Here is a 17,514-nt window from a genome sequence, read left to right as displayed (position 1 = left end):
TATCAGATATCGCCAAAGAAAGTCCATACAACAAAATACTTATATCAAAAGGCCTTATTACAGTTTCAGTTTCATCAAGAATTCTTAGAATATTGCACAACTTAAGTTTTATAAGATAAATATTGTAGATTGTATATATTTCATATTTTCATTCAATAAACACTAACAATGAAGAGAATTCTAAAATTTGTTTCTGTGTATATACTGGATGTTGGGGCCCAGCGAGCGTATACATCTAATGAATTTTTAATGCACTTTCGCCTTGCACTTTCCATCGCACTGTGTTTGCTTAGTTGTCGCGTTCGAATGATGTTAGCAGAGGTGGCCGGCTTTCTGGGGTTAAGGGTTGCGGGGTTAAGCGGCGAAGGGCAGCTGGGCTCGCTGTGATAGGGTTGTTGTGTAAGCCAAAGTGACACAATTGGAATGCGCGTGGACATGTCGCAGGTGCTTCTCGGATTAGCATTGAAAAATAACTATGCTGTCAGCACGGAAAAAAGGATAAGCTAGCAGGAATTGATTGTTTAGAAACGATAACGAGAAGCCAACAAAAGGATGCAAGCCAATCATTTATAATGAACACAAATCGTAAGCAGATCGGGCAATTTATGACTCGTTTTCCAGATGATGTATTCAAAGTAACATACTGAAAGACTTGTGTCCTTGGAGAGTCTTAATGGTATTTTGAAAAGCGTACGTATTATACTTGTTTATTCTGAAGCTATTTACGCGCTATTGTACTGCATAATGCATAAAAAAGGTAAACAGATATCCCAATAAAGTAATTATTCCAGAGTCACAAAATGTATTCAAAGGCATCAGACGTTCAGTTCTATATTTTACTCAAATATTACAATATTAACGAAAATGTTGGTAGTAAAATATAATTAATGACTGAGTTTAATAACTGGTAGTTGGCAATTTGTTTCGCTCGGAACGTGATCTATCCGAGCACTTTCATTAGCCATTCCCTGGCGACACATTAGCCGGCATTATTCATGTCTGATGACTGAGCGAAATCAACAACTCGGCCTGTATGAGTTATGGCCATGAATATATCTTGTGCGCCTGCTCCACTGACCTGCCTCCCCGCTGTTTAATTTGAGTCAGACTTTTTGCGTGCCAGCTAATCGCAGGAAATTGTCGGGTGGGCTATTTTCTTTAATCCTCATGCAGTTCTTTCATGTCTTAATTTCCGCATACGATGCGCTGGTTATATCATCAGGCGGGTTAAATATATCCGACTAGCACACAGGTGTAATATCAATAATAATACGTGCAACTGGCCATACCCCTTTTCTAAATGCGGATACGTTCCTGCTATCCTCAAGGCGACTCAAAGCTGGTGTGTGTGTGTGTTTGATAACTATAAAAACTGAATAAAACTGGGCGGAGTCCTGGCGCACAAACACACATATAACTGTGGTACACATATATAGTTATATGGTTCACCTGCATTCTTTTCCATTTTGCTGTTCACTCCTTTTGCTCCTGCGACTCGGGTATCGATTTTCCAGTTAAACCGCCGCCATTTTTAATGGCGTTCATTACTTGCGCTTGTCTTGACTTGTCCCCTACTTTAACTCCACGCCCCCATTTCCGTTTCCGCTTTCGTTATCCCCACTTTGCCTTTTGCTGCGTGAGTTGATTGAGTAACAACGGCATCTATTTTTCGCGACCTTCATTCATCACCCAATTTAATTAGGTTTCTCATAATAAAGTTAATAAATTTGTCACGTTCACATGCATCCTCTAATGGACCTTGAATGGAAAAGGGAAATAGCCGGACAACGGCGAGTTAATAATGCATGCTGGCCATTTGGTTGTTTGGTTGGCAGGGAAGTAAAACTCTGACATTACGCATACGCCACATGTAACGTTAAACCGCTAACGGGCCACAAAAGACCCGGTAAAACCACAGCAGCCATTGCCCTGCTTCCTTACTGCACTGAAAGAAATTTTGTATGATATGTTATAGGATACAAATGTAAAGCCCATTTAGATGTATATACTATTCAAAATTTTGTAGAAACAATAAATATTGTTCGCAGACATTTGTGTTTTGCATTTACTAACCGCAGAACATTGAATTGATGACTGTACTCTTTTTTTCAAGTGGACGTGAATATTTCTGGATTTTCCGATGTGTAAAACATGTCCGGATAGAACCACCAGCCTAGGGCAAAGCAATCGTGGAGAACCATCGCTGAATCTGACTATGAAACAGAGGGCATTCCTCATTAAATATTTACACTTTCATAAATGTGTGAGTGCATTCAAAGGTCCTTAAATATTTTATGGCCCTAACGCAACCAGTGAAGGTGAAGGCCCCAAAACAAGAGGCACACCAAAGTGGAAAGGAAAAGAGGGCGGCTGAAAAAAGGAAAACCATACAAGCGTGAAAATCGCAGCACCAACAACCAATGCAATGTTTGTCCACGGCGACGTAAGGCTTTTGCCCATCATCTTCATGTTTCCTTTCATATTTTTGGCTCATTAAGAGTCAGACCGAAAAAAGGTACAGGTCACAAAGAAGTTCAGACTCGTAATTGTTGCGAAGTGACAGTTTGTCACAAAGCCAAAAGACAGAAAGCTTTCAAAATGAGTTGGGGTCGCGGATTTGGGTATCCAGTAGGTCTGAGTTATTATTCAGAAGCTCATCTGGTTCGCTCGTCCTTTTCTTTGTCTGTGTCCCTTGGACTTTGAAATTATTTCAGGCAGAAGAATGTTTCAATGTAATTATGTGGGAAACACAGTTTGCCATTACAAATATGTGCCACACTCGCATTATAAATCAAGCAGCCACAACATTGACTTAATTGATAAATGCACTTTTACCCACTCGATAGATAATCTCATTTCCAGATAAATTGCAGTTTTCCGCATTTTCCATTGTTTTTGCGGCTGATGTAATGGGTAAATTTGCATACCGCCCTGGTAGCGAATGCGCAACTTTTGGAGCCATTAAATGCAGTTTTAATTATTATTATTTAACCCGATGCAAGCTTATCACCTTCTCGCTTGAAAAAGTTCGCTCTTATAATGTGTTCACTTTCAGCCATTAAACGGGACGAGTAATAGGCCAATAAAAATGCATGCGACAATTTTCGGCTAATGTTAACCATAAAAACGGCACGGACGAAAACAAACAGAAGCCAAGAAGCAAACAGATGGGTGTATTTTCTCAGGCGCTAATTAAAATATACAAGCCACAGTACAACAGCCACAATGCGTCAAATGTGGCGTATACGTAATGTGTAATTAAACACAAGCACACATACCCAAAGGTGGCGGGGGTAGAGGACTATCCAGGGGGCATTCCCCGTTTTCTCCGTTCGTGCGAACGCCTAATTGAATGTAAGCAACAAGGAGGACAATATAAAAATGTGTCTGGCTTTGCTGATCCTGGTAAATCAGTCGAATTACCCACAATGGCGCTATAAAATTGCACTGTGCTCATGTTTAGATTGATGCCACAGCACGTAGCGCTGATGTTTGTCCTTTGGCCCACGAAAAAGAGCAAGCATCAACGCTCAGGAATGCGTAGAAGGCAGCAAGTTCAATTAAAATTTCATGGCTTCCCGTGCCGTGGAGTCGCTTTCATCTCATTGGCTCCTTCTGCTCTTTGGTAATCAAATCAGCGACAGTTTCGTGTGTAAAGCAAATGCCACGGAATCCGGGAGAATAAATCTGCTTGAGCAGATTGTCTGCTTTTCCGCGGCAGCTGAATGCAGGTAGATCGGATTATCAAGTAAATGAATTTCAAAGTAATTGAAGACATTTTAATTTTATTGCAAGCATTTTGTTTGCGTAAAATAATTACTATCACGAGAAACGCATTTGCTAAGCCAAACAAATACGATGAGTTGTTTAATTATTAACGTGTGACAAATTCCAAATTCTCTAACCAAATGCCGACTTTTATTTGTTGCCGTTAAAAGCAAACTTATTTAGCGTTATTAAAATTCCACTTATATTGTTTCACCGGTTACTACATTTTTAACAACTAACGACTCCATAAAAAAATGATTATTTAATAATCTTTTTAATGACAAATATTATTGCGTATCGATCGCGTGGCATGAAAATTCAGAGAATGGCTTGCGTTGAGTTTAGTTAATAACTCACAATGAAACTGAATTTATTAATGAGCACCCACACATCCCTGCTGCTTGGTACGTATAGTTAACTTTTTATAAATTAAACTTGACACAAAAATACATGTTTGGCGAGTTTCACAGGCGACCAGTGGCATAGTTTTTCAGAGTAATTTAAATTTCCTGCCGCACTAAACTTTCGGCAGCAGTGAAAATAAGTCCACGAAAGTTTCATCGCCGACAGGTGAAATTTTGGTAGAGAACGAAACTACTCACTCAGATAATTAATTATTTATTTCGGGAAGTCACTCGGCTTTATCGCGGCACTTTCTATTTGATCGTTAGTTAATTGAAATGTTTTGCTTTTGTTTCGATGGCCCGATAACTGGCGCACTGATCGATTTATATGCAAGTGACCCAACAAGTCGGCGGCAACTGATTCGAAACTCGGCCAGCGTGAACTTCAAAACTCTGGTCGCAGCGAGTGCAGTGCGTCGAAAGCCGAAACCGAACCGAAAGCGCAGCCGAATCGCATCGGATCGAGCCGAAGTCGTAGTCCTGGAACGAGGACACGTCTGGTTTCCCTCTTGGTCAACCCCTCCCTCGGACTCAAGACTCGAGAATCGAGAATCGGGACGGGACTCGGTCCCCCAGTTACAGACTCGGGATTCTTGGCACTCGGCTCGACTGCTGCGTTCAGAGTTCTTTGCGAAACTGTCTGGCTTAGGCCACTTTTTTCGCCTCTTGGCCTGGCCAACTTCCTGCACACACGTTCGAGTTGGATGCTCCTTCCGCTGGCCCGCAAGTTGGGGGTGGTAAACACAACATAAATGGCTTGCTTTTTGGCAGTTTCCGCATCCGTGATGTAAGATTTCGACACTTGTTGTTTGTATCTCTGGTGCAAACTTTTCGCAGCCGGGACATGCTAATGAAAGTGGAAACTTGGGCCATCTGCAAGAACTTTTGGTAAAGAAAACTTTTAAGACTTCGACCAAAACGCATTGATGGCACATTGATTTCTATGCTGACTTTGATTCCCTCGAAGAAACAAAGGCTGACTCAACGAGTTCTGGAAGCTTCGTTGTCATTCAATGCGGATAGGTACTTGGGCTCACTCTCATATTTCATTTACACGTGGCGTGCCTAAAACTACCGCAACAATAAAGCAAAACACAACCCCTAGAAATCAACACCCACCCCAAAGCATCCCTTCACAACACGTTCGAGTCGACTTGCAACTGGCTCGATGAGTCCGCTACATGTTTCAGTTGGCGCAGCGGAAACTTCCGCCGGTTGGGAGTATTTGAGTTGAGCTGAACAGGGGGAGTTGGGGGTTTGTGGGTTAGGTAACGCAGGTCTTAATTGGGTTTGCGGGGCTCTGGAAGTGCTCGGTTTGTGGCACAATCGGCTGCTATCGCATGTCAGAGTTCATGGCGGTCATTAACTTTAGGGTTTTAGAGACCCTAAAACGAGGATGACCCGAAAAGGTCAGTTGGTCACATTCGCAATGGTATCGGGATCGCATAAAAGTGTCGATTTCATAAAACTGCTTTTTATCATAACGAAGCTGGGTCAAGCACCTCCAAGCCCTTCCAGAGATCAAAGTATCGAGTTACCCAGCAGCCAGCGCAGTTAAGTTATTAACCCGCGCTTCGGGCACAAAATTCTGCCATCAGCAACAGGAAACTGATTAGTTTTGGTAGGTGGACTGTAGTAGAAAAGTTGGCAGCTTAAGAGTGGGGGAGAAACCTCCCAGCAAGCAAACTCAGAGGAAGAATTAAATGAGAACGGAAGAAAACATCTCGGAGGGGAGCCCTACACTGTAACTCAAGATGGTAGGAAGATCATTACACTGATCAATGAACCCAGAGATCCGGATCCAGACATCAACGTCATCCCTGCTTCCGATCTGTCTGCCCTGGGATCTCTGGATGACAGGTTTTTTTGGCTTCCTGAGGCGTCAATTACACACCGTATATGCTGTATCTCCTGAGAGCAACAGATGTCCCCTGAAAGATCACTAACCATCTCAGGTTTCGCCAGACAGAGTTCCTCTATTTTTTTCATCTTCTTTTTCTCATTTTTTCATAGTGGATGCAACATTTTGTAAAACAAAATTGCAGAACAATGGTAAAGCCATCCGCAGGGATATCAGATGGCAACACGTCCTGCGCACCCAACTCCCTCTCAGATAAGTAAGAATTATTGCTTACTATGCTGGCAGCAATGGATGCTCTTATTGTTGTTAATGCCAGTGGCAAAATGTAAACTTCTATTTCCATGGAAATAATTTAAAATGCGTCTGTTTTCGGTTTCAATCACAGAGAGAAGAAAATCCCACTTTAAGAAGGAAGTTGTTGCCAATTGAAATCAAATCGAATAATACGAGATTATACTTTCCATATATGCACAGAAGTTTTGTATGCAGACAACAAGCCATTTTTTGGGCAGAACTTTAACACTACAAGAACATGAAACGTACCTAATGTCTAAAAGATAGCATTCCTTTAATAACTAACAAAAAAATATAAGAGCAAATTAATAGCATACTCTAATCAAGCAATAAAATAATATCAAAATGAATTAAAAAATTAAGCTATAACATTAAGAAAGGGATTTTCGGAAGAATTTTAAATATGAAATAAAGGTACTAAGATTTTTAACTTAAAAATCTGCCCTCTGGTTTTCGTGGGTTATATGTTTTGACTTGGCCAAATGGGCAAGTGGTACGTCAGAAGCGGGCCGCGCACGCGCTTTAGCCTCATTTGGCATGCGGACCAGATACCGTGCAAAACACATTATGTTTATGAGGCTACCAGGCGAGTATGTGACTAAGTCGCTGGATCTAGGCGTGCGAACGTCTCCGCCGTATGATGGGCATTACAATCGCTCCAGTGGGTGCGCACTTTCGGCGAATACTTCGTGGCCAGATTGCCAATTTTCTAGAGTGCGGCTCAGACCATCCCGTGGGAGACCATTGTCCAGGGCCTACGTGATCCACTGGGCATTTGCCATTAGCCGGAAGAGGAAAAACCGACTGGCCAGTGCCAGTGCCAGTAGGGCGAGCCCTACGATCAGGAAGTCCGATGATCGACGTCGTCGCCCGGTTCAGTGTCCGGTTTTTGTACTTGAAACCCAAATTACGCAGTTCCCGAAATAATACAGCCCAGCCTCCTCCAGTGGGTTGATATTTTTGGTTTAAGCGAAAGTACCGCTAGGCGGTCTTACTGCAAGTGCGCAAGTGGGTCGAAAATCCCGAAAACCCGCCCGTGACGTCACTGCCGGTTCAGCTGGTTTTCGTCGGCACTGAGAAAAATAGTGTACAAAGTCAGGATTATGAACTCCAATCGTAAAGCGGATTAGTATTAGGTGCCATTACTTAGGGGGAAAAGTAAATGACTTTAAAATTCTTTTTAAGTATAAATTATTTTGGAAACTTTAATTAAGAATGCGAATTGGTTTACCTCAGTGTATATATAATTATTTTCGGGTAGCCTTTCGAGTTCAGATAATTAACGCTGAGAGTTGGATGGATTATATAGGTGTTGCATAAGAGCAGTACTTCATCGATTGACCCTCCTTTGACCGATTAGTCTCAGTTAGTCTTGTTAACAACTTTGGACATGTGCCGTTTCGTTTTTGCTCAGTTTTTTGGTGATATTTTATATCTTTAGTACCCTGCAAAATATTTCAACCGTTATATAATATAATATAGACACACACATCGACTTTTTGAATTTCACGAATGAATTTTAATGAATGATTCCTAATAAGGGTCACTTGCTCGCGGAAAGTTCCCATCGGAGAATAATATCAACCGGACCAGTTCCATTTAAATTATGCTCGTTAATCATCTTCGATCGGCATTTAAAAATCAATAAAGCTCGCACTTTATTGTGCGAAAACACGATTCAGGAGGAGCCAATGACTGCCCCTTTCGAATGACATCACACCGCATATCTGACTTACTTTAAGCACTTCGAGTGCGTAAGACTGGGGAGGCTTAAGTCTAAAAATAATACGAGTATTACAGTTTTGGGATAATCCGGTTTTTCCTCTGTTTTCTTAAAATATCAAATCGATCAATTGTACGGGACTTGATGATTGTCAAATCAAATTGGTGTGGCTTATATCACCGTTTCTTAAAATAAAACCCAAACCGATGCCCATGTATATAGATATATATCTATAACATGCAAAAGCGAGGATAATGTCCAAGATATATAAATACAAATAACAGTCTTAACATGATATTGCACGCCCCGTGCGACGATAGATAATTCTATTAAAGACGTTTCCACGTTTTCTGATGGATAGAGTATCCAAAGCACTGGTGTCATTATATATATTATGTTAAGAAATTAACAAACTGACACCAATTCAGTGCACTTTATGATTGATATTATTATTAATAAAATTATTATTATTAAGCAAATTTGAAAACAAATAAATACCTTGGAAGTGTATGCTTATGATGACCTAAGGTCTAAAAAATGGGACTGCGATTTTCCACACTAATTTGCTTGAAAATTTTTTACCCATACTCCAAACAACAAGTTAATTACTTACTCTTCAGTCATCCACTGCAATAAAATGGGGCTCTCGAAGATCTGGCTTCTGGTGAGTTGTCTGCTGTGGACCTGCCTGCCCCAGAGCCAGGGAACGGTGTATCCGAGGGACATCCTTCTAAAGACTCCCAAATTTCGACGCGTCTGGGGCGGGGTGCAGTCCAACACAGGCCCGAATTTCGGAGGCTGGCTGCTGCGGATCCTAAACGGGGATGGTAATTTTGCCTGCGGAGCTGCCTACTATGCCCCTCTGCTCGTTATCACCTCGGCCAACTGCATCTATCCGTATCGGAACAGCCTTGAAGGTGCCACGGTGGAGGGTACCGCGTTCTCCGAATGCGATAGGGAGAACTATGCGGATATCGATACGATTCAATTTCCCGAGAAATTTGTCTACCAGAAACTCTACATGGACGTGGCAGTAGTGCGTCTAAGGGATCCCGTTAGGGGACGGCTCACTGAGTTCATCCGTCTTTGCACCGTCAAAGTGCAGCCCAAAATGCAAATGGTGGTCTTCGGATGGGGTTTCGACAATACAGAGGTGGAGATACCCTCATCGGATCCCCGAAACGTTACAGTGACTATTATATCCGTTAAGGAGTGCCGTCAAAAATTCAAAAGCCCAAAGATAGCGAGCACATCAGTCTGCGCCAAACAGCCCAAAAATCCGAAGCAGTGCCTCTACGACGGTGGAAGCCCCCTGATTTACGAAAGAGAGCTCTGCGGCGTCGTGTCCTTCGGATCACACTGCATCGACACCTCCAAGCCCGGCATGTACACCAACATCAGAAGAGTGAAACGATTTATCACTGAAACGGAAGAAGCCATAAATGCCGGTGATGTCTTCAGATCAACTAAAGTAGTAAAAGAAAAGAAGAAGCCCCTGAAAAAAACAATCAAACCAAAATCGAAACCAGTAAAGATTAGAACTGTAATGGTGGAGCCTTTGGTGTGTTGAATGAAATACAACCTAAACTTACAAAATGTAATGGTTCATTCATTTGGGGGATTAGCGTGAATTGATATAACATTTTAGTATTTATAGATGCGTGAAAATCTTCAAGTACTCAAGTACTTATCTTTAGGACGGAAAACTAATCTTTACCTTTTGTGCTCCATATACAGAAAGTTTTGAAATGGGGTCTAAAACATTCCCCATTACTAATTACCTTATCAAATGAGTGTGAATGTTATCGTTATACTTCTGCATGTTTTTTTCCAGCTCTGTCAGCTATTTAGTATGTGTATAGCTCTGACTTAAACGCTTTATATTATGAAATATATTCGGGAAATCTTTTCAATCGCTCTTCTCCTGACAGAAGTCGGAGCTGCACAATCTAGTTGGTGGAATTCTTCAGCCTCATACTTGCATATCAGGCCACCAGTGAGAACACTGAACAAGAATGGAATTCGGCGAACCTCGGGTGGTCATGCGGTCCCTTGGCTGTTAAGGATAGTTGACGGACCTACTTTCGTCTGTGGAGCCTCGTACTTAAGTGCTTTGTATGCCCTTACCTCAGCAAACTGCATGCATAGTCATAGGTCACAGATGGAGTCGCTCAGTGTAGAATTGGTATCGTCGGACAACCGGCAGGATAACCAGCATAATTCGCACGATCCTCCAAACGCCCTAATCCGCAGCATAATCGTTTCGAAGGATTGGCACTGGCCCGGAACTTTTATGGATGTCGCTGTCATAGAACTGACCAACCGCCTGCGTGGCAATAGGAATAACTATGTGACCCTCTGCACCAATCCGCTGAGCTCGTACAACAGTCTTTCAGTTGTGTCCTACGGCGCAGGACCCACGGAAAACGTACGAACAGAGGAGATCGAGGTGCTCAACCGAATGATCTGCGATTCGGCATACGGCAATTTCCTTCTGCGCGAAACTGTCGCCTGTGCCAAGGAATTTAAAAAGAGCTCAGACTGCATGTTTAGCCCCGGATGTCCGGTGACTGCTGGCGATCAGCTTTGTGGTATCGTGGCCTGGAGTCCCGCCTGCAAGAAACCCGCTTTTCCCGGGATCTTCACCGATATCCACCAGGTCAAACGGTTCATTCTGAAGGCGATCGGTGAAAACTCCAAGGGCAGTAGCCATCCAAAAGCGAAATCAGTTAACGTACCCGAGTGGCACTCGGGCTTCTGGCTAAGTCGATAAGCTCATTGTGTGCATCCACTTCTTGTTCTAATATCAAATGTAATATACTAAATATATATATTCAATAAATGTTTAGTTGAATATCATGTTATGTTGAAACTCACCACCCTAAAATAGTTCATTCTACACTTTGTTTGTTGGGTAGCATACATGCAGCACGCAGCTTTTGCAAGTTAGCTAAAACAGTCATGGTTTGAGTACCAATAAGCAAATACACGCTCCCTTAACTAGCAGATACACACGACGTGGTTGGCAAAGCAACCTGTCGAAAACTGCTTGTTTCGATTTTTAATAATCGATAGCTTTATTGCCAGACAGGATGGATTATAAACTAGATGCCGGTCACATTGGTCAGCTGAAACCAAAACACAGCAGTTAAATACGAATAAACGCGAAAAATACAACTAAAATGGAGACTGTAAAGGAATTGGTTCAATTCATGCAGCCGAATCAGCGGCTGGACTTAAAGGCAGTAGCCCTAACACATGTTTTAGGTGTGTTTCAAGAAAAATAAGTTTGCACAGCTGCACGTGCGCTTGTTGTGGGCAACTGTGACGTCACCGGTGGCACATTGTATTAATATACTTTAAATATTTGTATTACGCAGGATTGACTGGCAGCACGGAGGGCAAATCAGCTATACTCTCGCTGGATGATATGCTAATGGCCATTTTTGAACTGACATTCGATGGAAATCAAACTGTGGCCAAGGATGCGGTTTTAAGCCTAATAAATTTAACGGCCGAAGAGGAGGCAGCAATTAAAGTTTTCCAACTGGCGAAACAATTGCAACCGGTAAGTGTTTTCTAGTAATATAATATAATAATGATATATTTATCATTTCTCCACTTTTCAGCCATTTGCCATCGTGGAAGTGGCTGCCAAGGAAATAACCAACGAGCAATCCGATCTGGCTGATCCCTGGAGCATGGTCTTGAGCAACCTAACGCGAGTGGAATCTCTGGTCCACGAGATCCTGGACACGCTGGAAAAAGACGATCAGACGCTGCCCCGCTTGGCGAAGGCCTTTGCGCAACTGGACTACAACAAAAAAAAGGCCAAGCTGCATTACCTGGCGCCCATCTTCTGCAATCTGACGCAGGTTTCTCGAGGCAGAGAATTGTGCTGCCATCGCAAGTACCAGTTGCTGGAAAAACTACTGCCCTTCGCCTCATTCGAGGGAAGTGTAGTGCGGCGTGGCGGCACCATTGGCATTCTGAAGAACGTTTGCTTCGACACGGTCTACCACGATGTGATCCTAAACGAGCAGAGCAGTATTCTGGTGGCAATCCTGCAGCCGCTGTGCGGTCCAGAAGAGTTCAGCGACGAGGACAATGAACTTTTGCCCATTGAACTTCAGGTGAGTTCTATACTATACAAAATAACCGACCATCTTTGCAACCTTTGATTTTCCAGTACCTGCCTGAAAGTAAAACGCGCGAAGAGGATCCCGATTTGCGGAAAATGCTGCTGGAGTGTCTGTTGCAACTATGCTCCACGCGTCGCAGCCGGGAGATCTTGCGTTCCAGGGGCGTCTATGAGATCCTGCGGGAGTACCACAAGTGGGAGGCCAAGGTGGCCAAGGACAGCGACTGTCTGCTGGCCTGCGAGAACGTGGTGGACATTCTGATCAAAAAAGAGGAAGAGATTGGCCTGGACAACTATAAAACCGAAGTGGAAGTGCCTGCAGAGCAGTCAGAAAAATTCGTCCAGGAAGACGCCGCCTATGTGAAGACTTTGCTTGATTGAATCAACGTAGCAACCTGGACCGTTTGTAAATATGTGTAGTGTTAGTAAAAGTCATAGACGATATCGAACTTTCAATATATGTATGCAGTTTTTTATTCAGAAATGCTGATAGTTTAGTTCGTAATGCTTCAAAATGTTGCACTAGAAAAAGTTGTACGCACACATTCAATTGCAGGGTAAACAGATTCAATTTAGATTTTCAATTCAATTTGATTAGTTCAAGTAGCGTCGTTATCTAGTTTATCTAATTATCGTTAATCCATCGCTCTGCCGCCTCAATTGTATATGTATAAAGTTCTCCTTAAGTGCTAGATACATTTGCATTCAAAAATGTTTGGCATTCGCCTTGCCATGAAACGTTTAATGTACTCTTGTGTTATTTTTACAAACTTTGCTTGGTCGTTCGTTGTGTGTTAGAGAGTTGAAGAATTCAATGGCCCTTAGCCGGGGAGCCTTTATAGCCAATAAGTGCGTGTTGTGTTTGCTTTCGATTAGTTTGCGTTTAGTTGCGTGGCAAGCAAGCGATTTCAGCAGAGGGAAAATGCGAATTGCCTGATTTTGATGTGTTGCCTGTCTGCTACCGATCAAAAACCGTTGCGTTCTATCAAAACTTCTCCACTTGTTTATACATAGTTGTTGATTTTTATTTGCGGAAACCATTGCAAGCTCGCTTAGTCCGAAAAATGAAGTACCGACATGCGAAACATAAACAATTTAAACTAGAATTCGATGCATATCGAATGCCATTGCCGTGGACTCCGACCCATTCGTATAGTATTCGTTTAATTTAGTTTGGTCCTATTGGTTCGCCCTATCCATATGAAAATTTAGCTCGACTTTACAATCAAGTATTTAGGCTACGCGTAATTTAGAGAGTTTTCAACTTAGTCGTTAATTAGTGGCTTCACTTTGGTTATATTTGGTTTTGTTAACTTATAACTTTTTCCTGCATAAAAGGGGGATGGACGAAAACTGCGAGCACAATTTGGAGTCTGAAAAACCAATACCATCTATAGTATATTATTTAAATATTAAATAATAACCACGTATTTCTCAAGCTCTTCCTCTTTCTTTCTTCATGTTTGAAATTAATCTTTTGATAAGGAAGTTTTATGATCACCAAATGGAGATAACAACACACGGATGTCTACAAAAAAGTGTCAAATTTATTTGTGATTAACAGGCAATAAGTGGAAATGGAGCACCTATCTGGCCTCCATGCGACGGGACAGAACCTCGTAGGCGAAGATCTTCACCTCCTCGGAATCGTAGGGAATGTACAGGCAGCCGTGGGACGGATGCACCTTGCCCACGGTCAAACTGCCGGCATGGTAGCCCCTTCCGGCGTACAAGGTCTCTCCGTCGACATTCTGGCCCACCTTGACGGCGCCGGGAGGCACCTCTCCGTTCTCGGCCGGCAGCCACTCGTAGTTGAAGCCGCTGAGGACCTCGTAGTTCTCCAGCTCCACCTCCTGGTTGGCATACGCCACGTAGGCCTTGCCCTTGTTGGGGATAATCTTGGCCGGCAGCATGTCGTTGCATTAGAAGGCGCGGCCAATGAAGATGGTGTCGCCATCGGAATCGTGGCCAGCCACTACGGCTGCCTGGGGAATTGCTCCGTGGCTGAAGTGAAGCCAGCTGTGACCTGCAAGTCAGCGAAATGATCCCGCTAAATTGGAGGATCCGAACGGAAAAGGGGAGTGTGCCAGTGCTTACCGTCCATTTCGATTGAGCTGCTTGAATGTACTAAGCAAGTGCGATCGTTATTCTTGGCGGCTGCTAGGCAACACCTAGGTAACCGATATCCTATCAGGTTATCCGGACATGATAACCAATCTGCCGGTGAATCAACCGCACCAGACTGGTAAGGTGGTAAGTGTTAGTAGTTGGGTGTCTAAATTCAGAAGTCCATATAGCAACGAATTGTGTCATTTATGACCGGCATTTATGGCTTGATTTAGGACTTAATAGAAGTAATTTTTAATATAAAAAACTAGTAAATAGTTCAGCCAGTTCCGAGTAAAGCGAGTAATCTATTTGCGGTCTGATAATGCAAATCACAAAAGTTTAAATAAAGATGACGTTATTACATCAATCTATAAAAAAAGAATTCCCTCCCACTTTGTAGCTCGCAGTTTTCGTTGCTAATTTTACTCACTAATCCATTTACACAACTATTTATAATCTGCCCAAAATTCAGCACTCGTTTAACAAATAGGTAAATTGTTTTTGTATATGTACATACTCATCTAGAGAGGTGAAAAATGCTTACTTATGCCAAGGTAAAACACATCGTATATAAATCGTAAACCATTCCTGCCTTTCACTAAGCGACAGCGTTTAAAGTCTAGATTCCTTCCTTAGAAGCTAAAAATAATTGCAATTAGAATTTGAATTTGGTTTGCAGTGTTTTTCTTTGATTTTCGCCACTCGAATGCTTAGCATCTAAATAGTTTCCGTTCGCGCTCATCAATTATTGTTTGATAGTTGTTAAGTATTCGCTTAAAAATCACATAATTGCTTGATGAATTCCATAATGTTATTGTGTGTAAGAGAGAGTGTGTTTCCGAGCGTGTCCTTGCTGCAGCAGCTCGAGTGCGTTTACATTTGGGTGCGATTGCGATCCTAGACACAGAGAGATTCGAAGGAAAAGAAAAGGATTTCCACGCGCATCCAAGACGACTTGAATGCCCTCCCGACTGCCTCATTTCCCCTGCAGCCATATTTCCGTCTGCTTCTCCTGCTCCGGATACTGGATCTACAGATATCGACTATGCTACCTGCTGGCAGCCAGCAGGAACACCACCAGGCTGAGCAGGTGCCTCATCAGCGACTCAAGATCTGCCGGACTCGCGCCCTGCCTCCTGGCAGAGTTGCAGGCATCCGCATCGCTGCAGCTCTGCAAGCACCCGTGCACGTACCTGAGAAGCCATCAAAGGAAGATACATTTAACATGGTTATCACTACGACTGTTTTGACCTTACTTGTCATCGTAGTAGAACTTTCCGCAGTGCGACATTCTTATAATCTCTGTGTCGGTGGTCAGAGTGCCGCTGTCCAGGGCGCAACCCCTCACCGTTATCGTCTCGCCAGTTCCATCTGAAATTGGCCAGTAGAGATTCAGTGGGTCATCTATTGGACGCCAAGCGACGACGACATTCACTTACCGTAATAGCCGGCGATCTTGATGCAAGCGGTGGCCGGAAACAGGCCGTCACGCCCCTTCCGGCCGCCCATGCAGGGCGACTCCAAAATGGCCGTCGAGTAGTTGTTGTGAAAGGGGTCGTCGCAGGCCTTGTTGGCACCATTGTAGGACACGCACTTGAAACAGTCTATGCAGTAGCCTAAAAGGGAATATTAAAAGGAAAGATATAAGTAAACATTGAGATTGGTATTTTAATTGGTTCCCTCGAAAATCACTTACCACTTCGAATGAACAGGCCAAGCAGCAGGGCCAAAATAGCGACGGTCTCCATAATTGAACTGCCCACCGCCGTCGTCTGGGCACGCACAGCACTCACACGGGATTCGCAGGACTCACAGGTTGACCAATTGCGGACATTCCTCGGAATTCATTTCACTTCGCCATCTGCAAAAGGGGGGAAAATATTCAAAGGGATTAAAATTAACAAGTGAATTGTAGGCTCTTAAAAACTTTTTCGATTTTCCGCTGAAATCTCTGCCTGAGCGCTCGAGAACTCATAAAAAGTTGAAACGAAACGAAGAGCATAAACGAAGGCAATGGTCATAAAAATGATTATCCACAATCCGCAGAAATGCAATTTCTTTTGAGGCAACGACTGACGGGCAAGAAAAATTAAAGGTAATAAATTGCAGAACGCATTTTTGACACAATACCGCCCCCGTTTCCTGTCTGTTTCTTTTTTTTGTTTTCTGCTCCATATTTTTATTGCCGAAGTGTAAATAATTGCTTTTCAGTCGATTTTCGTGTCGAGTGCCGGCCATGTGGTCCCCGAATGTTGTTTTTGACTCCCCCACATTTTGTTGCCTGTTTGTTGTTGCCACTTTTAATGGCCACACTTCGATGGCCCAAGGTGTTGTTGGGTCAACTTTCGGGCAGTGTTTTTCTTGGGTTTTTGTTTTATTTCGGGTCCCATCCTTGGGGTCCCTCGAATTATGACAAATGATCCTGACTTTCGGGCTGAAAGTGTAGCTAAGCTCGAGAAACACAATTTATGACGGGCCAAATGCCAAAAGCGTGCGGCTTAAAGCGATTTTGGGCGTGACCCATTCCGGCTTTAAAGTATACAAAGTGGACAAGTCGGATCCCTGAATATTTCTGACAGCTCTATATTTCTATATTTCGCTCTTTCACTGGCCGGCAATCAATTTAAGCGAATCTGTCATCGTGACAGATAAATATTATCATTGCATGGCTCGTGGCTGTTGGCCAATCCAAACAGATATAGCCATCTATCCACTGGCACTTTGGGTGCAGAGGTCATGTCTGTGGATCAATATTTATTGCAAATTATGGCCTAACCACACACTTTCCGTGTGGCCCACGGGGCGTATGTGCAACATTTCGGGTGGCCGCAAGTGTTGTGCATTAATTATGCGATTTTGAGTGTTCCCGTTTGTGTGTGCCAGTCGGTGGGTGTTTGATTTGCAGTCCAATCTGTCGATCTCTAGTCGGCTAATGTAATTAAGTTGCCCGAAGTTACGTACCAAGAAAAGCACAATAAGCTAAGTAAGTAACTGCGCTAATAAACTCTTACTAAACGTGGCTGGAGGTGATGAAATTTATAATGAAATCCCAAGGGATCCAATCGACATCTAACTGAAGTCTACTGCCAAAGCTATAATTGTGTGGCGCATTTTCATCTATTTGCAAATTAGCCACTAAGCAGTCGAACGAGCTGCCAAACACATTTTCCCATCCACCATCCAATTTTCCTCTGGCTGGAAGCCAAGTTGGCCG

General features: G+C 43.0%; 5 protein-coding genes and 1 long non-coding RNA gene across 9 annotated transcripts in view; 3 read left to right on the top strand and 3 right to left on the bottom strand.

The window, feature by feature from the left end:
* LOC116801442 overlaps positions 1-4,788 on the bottom strand; it is a 48,294-nt gene extending 43,506 nt beyond the window's left edge. For all 4 annotated transcript variants that reach the window (XR_004362015.1, XR_004362014.1, XR_004362017.1 and 1 more), the window contains exon 1: positions 4,371-4,788. This is a non-coding gene — a long non-coding RNA (uncharacterized LOC116801442). The remainder of the gene's footprint in view (positions 1-4,370) is intronic.
* A 3,880-nt stretch (positions 4,789-8,668) lies between these two features.
* On the top strand, positions 8,669-9,640 carry LOC116801555 (seminase). Its single transcript, XM_032721914.1, has one exon. The coding sequence runs from the start codon at positions 8,688-8,690 to the stop codon at positions 9,618-9,620; it is 933 nt and encodes a 310-aa protein (XP_032577805.1). The 5' UTR covers positions 8,669-8,687; the 3' UTR covers positions 9,621-9,640.
* A 277-nt stretch (positions 9,641-9,917) lies between these two features.
* Positions 9,918-10,909, top strand: LOC6617035 (seminase). Its single transcript, XM_032721941.1, has one exon. It carries the CDS (start codon positions 9,936-9,938, stop codon positions 10,821-10,823), a length of 888 nt encoding a protein of 295 aa, XP_032577832.1. The 5' UTR covers positions 9,918-9,935; the 3' UTR covers positions 10,824-10,909.
* A 244-nt stretch (positions 10,910-11,153) lies between these two features.
* On the top strand, positions 11,154-12,651 carry LOC6617034 (protein HGH1 homolog). Its single transcript, XM_002041326.2, has 4 exons — positions 11,154-11,317; positions 11,431-11,618; positions 11,680-12,183; positions 12,240-12,651. Exons 1-4 carry the CDS (start codon positions 11,233-11,235, stop codon positions 12,570-12,572), a joined length of 1,110 nt encoding a protein of 369 aa, XP_002041362.1. The 5' UTR covers positions 11,154-11,232; the 3' UTR covers positions 12,573-12,651.
* A 1,067-nt stretch (positions 12,652-13,718) lies between these two features.
* On the bottom strand, positions 13,719-14,372 carry LOC6617033. The gene is given in 2 exon segments (XM_002041325.2): positions 13,719-14,217; positions 14,289-14,372. Coding segments are annotated over 2 exon segments (447 nt in total). The 5' UTR covers positions 14,296-14,372; the 3' UTR covers positions 13,719-13,777.
* On the bottom strand, positions 13,719-16,144 carry LOC6617032 (the record flags this gene model as incomplete). The annotated part of the gene is made up of 4 exons (XM_002041324.2): positions 13,719-15,493; positions 15,557-15,671; positions 15,740-15,916; positions 15,997-16,144. Coding segments are annotated over 4 exons (585 nt in total), but the record flags the coding sequence as incomplete, so codon positions are not given.
* Positions 16,145-17,514: the final 1,370 nt, after the last annotated feature.

This window comes from Drosophila sechellia, chromosome 3R (genome assembly GCF_004382195.2).
Source record: "Drosophila sechellia strain sech25 chromosome 3R, ASM438219v1, whole genome shotgun sequence".
Taxonomy (NCBI): Eukaryota; Metazoa; Arthropoda; class Insecta; order Diptera; family Drosophilidae; genus Drosophila; species Drosophila sechellia.
This window is presented reverse-complemented; position numbering and strand designations above follow the sequence as displayed.